The 11,018-nt window shown below is 40.7% G+C and overlaps 1 protein-coding gene and 1 pseudogene across 1 annotated transcript; both read right to left on the minus strand.

The window, feature by feature from the left end:
* Positions 1-209: 209 nt before the first annotated feature.
* LOC147421193 (pathogenesis-related protein PR-1-like) lies at positions 210-1,402 on the minus strand. The gene has a single exon (XM_086504734.1). It carries the CDS (start codon positions 1,039-1,041, stop codon positions 544-546), a length of 498 nt encoding a protein of 165 aa, XP_086360860.1. The 5' UTR covers positions 1,042-1,402; the 3' UTR covers positions 210-543.
* Positions 1,403-9,866: 8,464 nt separating this feature from the next.
* On the minus strand, positions 9,867-10,709 carry LOC147421194 (uncharacterized; annotated as a pseudogene).
* Between the last annotated feature and the right edge of the window lie 309 nt (positions 10,710-11,018).

The raw sequence follows: 11,018 nt of genomic DNA on the forward strand, positions 1-11,018 counted from the left end.
GGGTATACTAGAAATTTCACAAATTTCAGAGATATTTTGGTCTAATAAATAATTAATTCTCTTTTATGTTTCGAATAATTGGTAATAGGTACCCCAAGTACTTTGCGAAAAAGGTGAAGAGTGTGCGAAAGAGGTGAAGAGTGAAAGACGATCTCAACATTTCACATTGTTTGTGAGGCAACAGAGCTAGTCAATGGCAATTTCTTGGGGTGCCCTTATCCTTAAAAGAGGGTGAGGCAACTTGATCTGATAAGAGAAAAGTTGCGACAAAACATCGATTGAAAACATAAAAAGAGGGTGACATTAGAGGATGATAGAAGAGAAGACTTGAGACAAAACGTCAAATCAAAACATCAAATTATGTAAAAGCCAATGAAGGCACACCACCTATAATTAAGAAATGGAAGAGCGTTTATTTTGCAGCATGACGAGAGGACGAGAGGGATAACTAGAGTGCTCGTTTCCATTTAGAAATGCAAGCAGGTTTATTTTGCAGCATGCAGCCAAGAGAGAGAGAGAGCTGAGGGATGATGAAGAGGATGATCAGTAGGGACGCTCATTGAAGACGTTGCCGGGAGGGTCGTAGTTGCAGATGACGAAGGTGCCACCACCATTGTTGCAGGCGACGGAGGCGCAGCCCAGGCGGATGGAATCCGCCCACACCACCTGCGTGTAATGGTTGCACATATTCTCGCCGGCAGCGCAGCTATTGGCCTGGTAATCGTAGAACTGTTTCTCGCTGATCCAAGAATTGACGGCGTCGGCAGGGGCAATGGAGACGGCGCTTGCCCAGTACAAGTTCTCGCCGTAGCTCCCGTCAGAGTGCTGTAGATCAGCGCAAGCATCGTTGTCTCGTTGCTGCTCGGCATAGCTCTGCGCATACGCCGCCACCTCCCCATCCCACACCAGCCCCGCCACCCCTACACTCTCCCTTTCTACATTGTGCGCCTCCAAAAACTCGTCCTGCTGTGCCCATGCCCCCGCAGCAATTAGTGCAGTATAACCTAGAGCCGTCAAGGCTAATGCCTGCAACGTCCTCATGGCGATTGCGATAGCTATATTGGTGCAGCACTGCTAGTTGGTACTTCGGCCACGTTCTAGCAGCTAGTGAAGATGGGAAAGGTAGCTATTCCATTTGGGCGCCCCCCCCTATATATAGCACCCGGAGAGAGAGAGAGAGAGAGAGAGAGAGAGAGACCCTGCGAATTGTTCCATCGTCTGCAGTGATCAACCACGAACGTGCAACAGGGCGATGGATAATGCTTTTGTGGGCCAATAGCAACAGGCCGGCTATCAATCTGATTCCTTCTCTTCAACCCTGCAGCAAACCGTGATTTAGGTTCATATCACAACTTGCATTTTGAATTAGGTCCCTGTTAACATCTCAAATTATAAGAGTGAGTCAAGGATATAAAATGCTTCATAAATACAAAAGACTTTGCATGTCTATATCAAGAGATGGTCGAGCGTGCAATATGAAATGTGTGTGGGTCATTTTATTTAACATTTGTGTTCTCTTTTTTTTCCCCTTTCCTTTAGATAGAGTTGTCTTCTATCAAGAGCTTCCTTGCACTATATTGTATGCCTTGATTTTTAATTTTATTTTGTTCTGAATTCAAAAAATGCAGCTCTCATTCAGCTGAAACAAAAAATGCAGCTCTCATTCAGATGGCGAGTTCCACAAGACGTGGTCAAGAGACCATGAATATGGACCTTGCAATTGTTTTGAATCTCTTTTATTTATTCCAAGGGATGTCCACCAAGAAATTATAATCTTGTACTATTTTTTTGTTTTCAGAAAAGTAGTTTTTCTTAATATTCTCTTGGAGTGGACTCAAAGATGCTTCTCATAGTCATTTATAAACCTTATAGTTATATTATAGAAGTTTCATGAAAATTTTAATCTTGCTGACAAACTTTCTGATCAAGCTACCAAAATCTGGCCCTAGTCACTTTTGTAACCCTTCACATAAAAGTCTGAGTTCAAGACCTTATAACTTCATGAAGTTTTTATCTTGCTGACAAACATTATGGTCAAGTTACCAAAATCTGGCCCAAGTCACTTTTGTAGCCCTTGACATCAAAGTGTCAGTTCAAGACCTTATAACTTCAGCCCGGTTTGTCTGCTTTGTAGTTTCTGCTTCAAGCTTTATGAAAAACTTATGAGCTTTAAAACTTAATACTTCAACCTAGCAAATGCATGTGAGGCACCCCTACACCGGGCTCAAGGCTACTGCATAAATGTTACTCATTGAGAAATATGATGCAACATTACACTTTATAAATTCTAATATTGTATGCTCGAAGCCCAATCCTCCAAAATCGATGTACATTTTCTCAATTTCAAAAGGTCGGGATTGTTCCAACGACACTAAAAAAATTCTCCTTCTTTCGCCCTCTCTCTCTCTCTCTCTCACTTTGTTTTCTATATTACATTGTGGTTTATTTTACATCTTTTCCATATCTCATATCCTCTCAATAAATTCTTGCATCTGCCTTTGGATATGTAGGCATAGCAAGATAATCCTCAATCAATCTGGTCTTGAGTTGGGTCCAAGGCAAGGGAAGTGCAAATGAGGCCCTATCAAAAACTGCTGAGTTTCTTGCATTCCAAACAAAAACCAGCATCCAAATTCTAATGGACATCAGAATTTGGATGATGGACATCATGTATATATAATTGAAGGCCAGGTTTATCACAATGCACCTATCCAAAAACAAGCTTGGAATTTGTGATTTTGAAATTCCAAAGCATCCTACACTTGTCCTACAGAGCCTTCCACCAATATTGCATATGGTCACAGTTCATGAATAAGTGTCTCATTATTTCCATTTGATTACATCTCATGCATTTTCCATGCATCACATTTTCTCTATACAGCAATTCCCGAGTGGGAAAAGCCCTAATGAGCACTCTCCACATGAACACCTTGTGTTTGAAGGAACAATGTACAGTCCACAATATCTCAAATCTATGCAACCACCATTCCCTATTTTTTGAAAGACCCCATATTTTGTTACATCTTAGATCCATCAAGCCTTCATGCTATAGCATCTGATAGAATATTCTGGTAGGTAAAGTCCACCAATTGGCATAGTGATTTGGAAGCTCCTAGTCACGGAATCTCTATGTAGCGTCCTAATTACAACCATCATACTATGTCTATTTTGAGCCATATCCTACAATAATGCAGTCTGTGTGACCACATTTTGAGTAGAGAGATTGTCTAGTAAAGAATAATAGACTTAACCTTTTCTAGATCAGCCTCAATGCCATTTCCTGACACCATATGGCCCAATAACTTCACCCTTGGCTGTGCTACAAGACATTTCTTTGGATTTAGTTGTCCTCCACATTCATCATATCGAGCCAATATCATCTACAGCTGCTGCTGCTGTGGAAACAAAAGTCATCCATAAAATCTTTAACACAACTACCAATGAATGGTGGCATAACCAATTTTCTGTCTCTTGATAGAAAGATGGTCCATTTGACAACCCAAACTGCAATACCCTGTAGCAATAACAACTCCACTTTCAATCCTTCTTTGGGCTGACTACTACTGGACTCACCCATTTTGTGGTCTCCACTGCGACTATGAACCCTCCCTTTGCACCAAACCCTGTACTTCTTGCCACACTTTGTCTAGATCTTCTTTCTTTACAAACTCCACTTTCCATCCATGCCGTAGATTGTCCCAACTTAATCTCACAGGTGGATCAGCCGCATGCAACTCCTCTTCAAATGCTTTGGACCAAACTCGTGCATCACTCTTCAAACAAATCTAAAGAAGATGTAACATTTGCATCGAATCATGAATATGATTGCTAATGCAGGCAACCTCCATATTTTCTAAAAAGTCTTCCACATCTTCATTATTTCTTCCATGAAATTCCGAATAAGAGAAAGCCATGGCTACCCAAGTTCCAATGCTTTGAGAACCCCTTCTAACACAGGTGCAAGAACCCAAAACTTTTTATTGACTCAATCTCCAGAAACTTCAATGGAGCTCAAGTTTTAGAAAAGGATGAACACATGCACATCAAATGAGTTTTCATAGTTAATCATTGGAATAACAATAGGCAAAGGAGATTCCAATATCTCTCTTAATCTTCTTGGCCCAAGCATAAAGACTATGCGTTGTTGGTAAAAAATCTTCCTTTCCACATGAACATTTATCTGGATTCTTTGTGCAAAATGAAAAGGGGTGAAGTGAGGTCTGTCGTGATTATTCATTAAAAGCCATCCATGTAGCTCCCAGGAAAGCACACTTGACTAATTACCCTCTCAGTTTGCCAAAATTTCAACAGCATAACAACATAAATGGCTTAAAAGACCAAAACACTAGCCATCACAACTTGGAAAAATTTTGGTAGAGTTTCCCCAGAAGTAGACCAGTAAGAACCCAAAATATAGACTGTATATGTATACATACCCAACAATGGCATCCAGGCATCAAGTAGGAATCTAGCCTATGATGAGGTCATGAAAAGGGTGCTCCAACCACCTGTATCATGGAAAGGATCTTACGCTCGAGAATCCCCCAACTCAATAAAACCTCACCACGACCCTCTCACGAAGGCTTATGCAAATCTCATATAGTCAAGTCTCATAAATGACTATCTTCCAGACCAAGTCTCAAAAATGGCTAGGACTGCAAAAAGAAACCAAGTATGGCTCCACAAAGGCGTACAATGGCATTATCTACAAGTAACATACAATACCAGACAATGCGCTCAAACAGGCACCAAATGATGCATACCCACGGCAACTGCAAGTGACTTCCACTTGCCAGTATATCACTCTACTCCAGCTACTTGTACCTCTTTGAATCACCTCTACCTATACCTGTAACATGTAACCTTTAACCTGTAATCTGCAATCTGTAATCCCGAAGCTGAAGGTACTCAAAGAAGATCCCTGGTGGGGGCACCAAAAGAATGTGAGCGGGATGGAAACACACAACGCCTCTATAATCACCCAACACACACTCTTGGGATGATACACACACACACACACACTATGGAGCACCACTCGGCTTACACTACCCACGTGGCTGAGACAGGGAACACACCAATGGAGTGAGACGAGAGAGACTGTCCATTTGCCCACTCAACACAGACACACACACACCCCCAAAAAACTAAGCTCAAAAAAGGAAGATTTATGATGTTTAGATACAATGGATCTTGGGCCAACACTAATGGGGCAAATAGCTCACACAATAAGGATGAAATATGCCAGATACAATCACAAATTGCAGCACAGGCTTCGCTCACAAGAGAAACTTACACAACCAAAACAAAAAAAAACCAGTGAGGAATTTCGCAAAATGAAAAGCACCATTGCATCCGAGGCGGCCCAAAACCCCAGTCTACAATATCAAAGTGCTCAAATCCGACCGCGAATGAGCAGTTTACAACAAAAACAGGCTCCAAAAACAGTAGAAACTGAGTTGCGGTTGTTCCTCCTCTTCTTTTTGCATTTTTTCAAGTTTTTCCTCGGGTTTTTTAGTGTCTACACTTCACTTTATCCCTTGGACACTTTGGCCTTTTGATTGACCTCAAACAGACCCCGAACATGCCAAAACATGGCCATGCAGTGCATTTTTGTCACCCTTCTACATCCATCCACACACCTGGCACTCAACTTTTCCCAAAAATGCATCCCGCAATCATGTGAAGTGCCCCCTAAATATAGTTCTCATGATGACCTTTCTGCATAATGATCACAAGCAAACATTCCCGTTGTGTCCTCACTTATCCACGAGTAAGTCTTGACCCCATTCGACCTCTTGACGCCGTTGGATGCCATCTGATGCACCTGCTTACCTCATGGTGTCAGCCCACTGATAGCTTCCTCAAGACGTTTTACACTCTACCAACTCCTTATTATTATAGAAAAACACAATGATGCTGGTGATGATGAAAATCGATGTGTTATAGAACTGATATTTTATTATCTATTGCAGCTAACAGGTGGCAAAAGCATAAGAAGATAATGGATTATGTAGAAGTATGTTACATTTTATATATATTTGATTATTCAAGTGCTCTTTATGAGCTTTAGGAAATTAGGTCCGGCCGGCCAGTTTGTACTCATTTTTGGGCATTCAAGAAATCTATAAATAAATACGTGCAAGAGGAAAATGACTCACTCTTGCACGGGGGGAGATTGCACCCAGTGACGGTGTATTCTTCTCTCCTCTCCTCTCTTCTCTCTCGCCGTGCTCGCATAGCACTCCACTCTAGGAGGGCAGCCATGCTTCCGTTTGTAGCAGTGATAGAATTGATATTTTATTATCTATTGTAGCTGACAGGTGGCAAAAGGGTTAATTTTATTTGCGAGTTAATCAATTCATGTTTTTTGGATAAAAGTGATGCTTTTTCGAGTTTATATAAGCATTGAGCTCTCTCATATGTACGCTCTCTATGGTGTCATTGAGGTAGGTGAAATAAGTACTGAGAGAAGGAGATAGAAGAAGAACTAGACGGAGAGAGAAGAACATACTTGTGGAATAGAGATAGGATAGGGGTGTGAGAGTACCGACAACGAGAGAAAAACACACACACACACACGTAGAGAGAGAGAGAGAGGGTGTGTGAGGGATAGAGAGAGAGAAAATGCCAAAGTGGAAGCGGCAGCCAAGAGGGAAAATCATTTGCACAATAGTCGAATTGTCATTTTTGCAATGATCGGGGCATAACATTCATAGCGCATAAATCAAGCATATATTCTTCCACACTCCACTAAAGCAATTAGTGGTGGTTACTCATGGCACTAGTAGATGCTTTTCAAGATTTGGGACTGCTCATGGCACTAGCATATGCTTCTACCGGTTGCCTAGCAATATTGTGAGTGCAAATTGGACCAACATCTAAATTATTTTCGAGATATTGTGGGCCTTTTAATATAATCAAGTGAGTTGGAAACATGGCTTACAAACTCTCTTTATCTCTGCACTCTTGTATTCATCCAAGTGCTTGTGATTGTAGACTGAAGTGGTCCTTTAAAAAAAAATAACATGTCCATGGGTGAGCCAAAGACATAAAGGGTGTTGTTAATGACCGAGAGGATGTATGAGTGGTCAAGCATATTTTTATGCACTCATGTTTGGAACACTCTTTGGTGGTCCACAAATGTATCAATCTTTTGTTGATTACAACTAATCATATCAAGTAAATTTTTTTCTTCCTCTAATTTATCTCCTGTATATAAATTCCAGAAGGCAACACCACATGCATTTACAAGTTATCCTAATTCCTTTTTTGAGAGAGGTCTAATTCAGAGCTTTCCTTTATTAGAAAGACCTTTGTTGTTGCAATGAAGGAGATAGGTTTTTGTGAAAGTGGAGGAAGTTGTTTTTATAATCTCTGTACTGGTGAAACACCTATAGCTTTCTCTTTTCACACAGAGAGTGAGACCTCAATAAATTTGTCCATTTCTCAAATAAGCATAACAAAAATAATATCAACCTAATGTATATCGACCAATAAATAGGAGTTAGGGTTTAAGTATGACCACAATGCATGGTTTATGATAGTGAACATCATGCCAGGTAATTCTTTTAAAAAATACTACTACTAGAAGAAATATGCATTGAGTCAAAGGTGACATTTGAGCATTCAAACTTCAAGAATTCCCTATTCAAATAATATGACATCTTTTATAGCCAACAAATCACCTAAATAATGCAGTGTATCCATCCACGTGAAGAATCCAAGGCATTAGTAATCTTAAGAGCATTAGTAGCCAAAGGTAGGTAGAAGCAAGTGAAAGGCATAGGAGTATCATACTACTACCATGGCATAAAATTTCATAATTAGAGGCCATGTGAAAATACAAGCGTGTTAATAAAGGGAGCTTTTCACTTAGAGCTTTTGCAAAATTATAGAGCTTGACTAGCAATCTCATCATTATATTTTTTTGCATTTGTCAATGTCTTGCATGCAAAATTCCCTGTGCCTTCAAAACAAAAAAAGAAAAGTTTCTCACATTTGGATAAAAGCCCTTGATCCACAATCATTAAAAGTAGCTCAAACCTACTTACATGTGTCTGTGTTAAGCATACCTTAGATTCTGCTTGAAAAAGTGCATCACATTTGGGATGCATGCAAACCAAAGCATTGCAATGAACATCCCCAATTAACATTCTCATCCCTTTTCTTTGGACCATTTCAATGTTTTGCATATTGTTGCATGCCAAAATTGTAGACAAGAATCTTGACGAGCACATTATATGATTTCATCAATACAACACACTTTGCATACATGTAAAACAAGCATGATAGTATATACCAAGAGAGTATGACTAACAATTTGATCATGACTTTTTTTGCCCATGTGCAAAATGTTACATGCCTTGAACATGCAAAAATAGGTGATCATGTCTGGAGAGAGGCCCTTGCTTTGGAGCGGATGAAAACAACTCAGGCCTTAGTCCTGGCCACCTCAGACATACCCTGCACTAAGTGCAACTTCAAGAGATAACATCTCGAGCATGAAGTTTGTCAGCCACTTGTGCTGAGGTGAATATACCACATACTACTATGTTTTCTTTTGATGGTGCAAGCATCGACGCCTACTGTCATGGCTGGGTGGGAGCAGTAACCAAATTTGAAATCCTCTCAATATTTTGGTGTGTCAAATAGACGTAGGTATCATGAGGAGTAAGCGCCTCTTTTTATTGATATGTACAAAGAGACGAGTCAAAGAGTTTGTGTTTTATCATGCACCATGCTACTTAGCGGTTAAGAGGGAGAACCAGCACCCCGGTTAGTCCGGGTAATGGTTGAGGGGCTAGGACATATCCATAGCTGCAGTCCCATGTGGGCATCATTATTTGCGGTAGTATCTTGAGTGAGTGTAGCATAGTCCCCATCCTCCGCAAAATTTCCTCATGCTTTCCACCTCGCAACTTGGCCATTGTGGAAGATTGTGATGGGGCAAGCATAACGAATGGTGGACAGACATTGGGCAACAATGAGCGTCATGCGTCAGTGCTTGGTCGAGGGCAGTATGCACCACACCCTTTGATTCTACATCGAGAGCATTAGTGGCCTCATTCAAGAGTAAGATAGGTAAATCTTTAAAGAGGTCAACGTTATCCCACAAGTCAACCAGACCTCCCAAAACTTTTCCACATAAGATAGCCTACATAGTACACCACCATGTTTAAATCTCTATGGCCAGGATCAAGCTCATCCATCGGTGGAGCGTTGGGTGTGGCTAACTTAGAGCTAGGAGACATTGGCTGCCTATATAGGTGTGGGTGCATGAGTCCTCCATGCTAGAATCAACTGCCATAGATATGTCGTTCTCCATTGAATCATGATGAGAGCTAGCTGGCGTGATTACATTCAATGCTAGATTAGGATGGAAATACTCCTCGGCGGTTTCAAATTCAGGCACAGGATTACCACATTCAAAAGAAGGTGGGCCTTTCTCAAAGTCAAAATGACTTGCATGACCATTGACTAGTGAAACCGTTGTACAAATTTTGAGACAGAACTATATATGGGATCCGTATGCTTGCATGCGATATTGATAATTCCTATAAAAGCCATGGTGAACTTTGTTAGTTTACATGCACTATGCACTTGCAAGCATCGTAAAGTGAAGCTCTAATTATTATGTCTTGCCATGCAATAAATAGATTGATACAAAAGGCGCAAAGGACGTCCAGAAGAGTGTTCTAGTGGAAGGAGAGGAAGACAGATTATAAGCAGAGAAAACAAAAACCATCATTTTTACAAAGTAAATAAGCCTTTGCATGTATACTGTATAGTTAATGGTCCTCTTACAATAGGCAAAGGCTACATTGATCGACACCATCCTATGTTAGCTATGTTAAAAACTTAATCACTCATCGAAATTGCCACCACCTGGTTGTCAATGCTACGATCCCAAACTCCGCCTTATCGATGCTTTTAGTTACAATAATCTTTACACATGCGTTCTCGTTCTGTTCTCGTCATCATCGACCCTTAATGATCCTTCAAAGTAATTAACGTCAGAGTGCTTTCTTACTATCCTTTCTCTTTTGTAATATTGCTCAAAGAATTCTTGATTTGCCTTCTCTAATTCCTTCCAAACTGCAAGCTTAAACATAGTATAGCATGGATTAAGACATAAGAAAATAATCAAAGTCCAGTTGTCAGCAATGTTTATATGTAAACCTTAATTAGGTAGCTGTGATTAAATGAATTAGTTTGATTGAATCAATTAGATGATTGCGATTGACTAGCAAGGGATTCACACCTATGTGGGTGACGATGGGATCAATTCTGGCATGCTGGAAGAGCGCTTTGACGCATTCTTCTTTGTCTAGACAAAGAGCGAGGCAGCGTTCTATGAAGTGATGCACCTGCAATTCAGAGGAGCGAGCTTGCATGTGTAATTGATGACGTTATCTAGCAGACCTATATATGTCTGTTGGTTGATAATTAAAACCTTAATTGACTTAATAATCAAGCTCTAGCACATATTTGTAGCTAAAGGAATAGAGCATAAATAAATGATTACAGGCATGCACGCTCATGGCCTTCCTAATCAAAGATTGCAAAGCCTCATCCATCACATTTTTTGTTCCTGTGCTTGAATTCGTTGATGATGATGCGGTGTCGGTGCTAGCTGCACGGCAGCTTAATGCACTGGCGGCCGAGGTACTTGACGAGGAGAATGACCTGCATGAAGCTACTGATTTCATGATGTTGTTGCTCGCTCGCAAAGACAGGAAAAGACAGTGGCAGAGTCTATAGAGCAGAAGACGTGCCGCACTTATACTAGCAGTTCAGAGCATTGTAGGACGAATACGGTGACAGTAGAGTCTAGACATGCCCTAGACATGTACACATAGTGCTGAAACACCACTCCAGTCTCCAGAGTTACACACTCATGGCGGCCGGACAGTGTCGACAGTAGTGTCAGGATACCAGTACTATATTGAGCCACGCGCTTATATTAGAACGAGCACAGGCCCAAAGTATAGTACAACGTCCTATTTGAAGAGAAATTG

This window comes from Adiantum capillus-veneris, chromosome 28 (genome assembly GCF_014529385.1).
Source record: "Adiantum capillus-veneris isolate H3 chromosome 28, ASM1452938v2, whole genome shotgun sequence".
Taxonomy (NCBI): Eukaryota; Viridiplantae; Streptophyta; class Polypodiopsida; order Polypodiales; family Pteridaceae; genus Adiantum; species Adiantum capillus-veneris.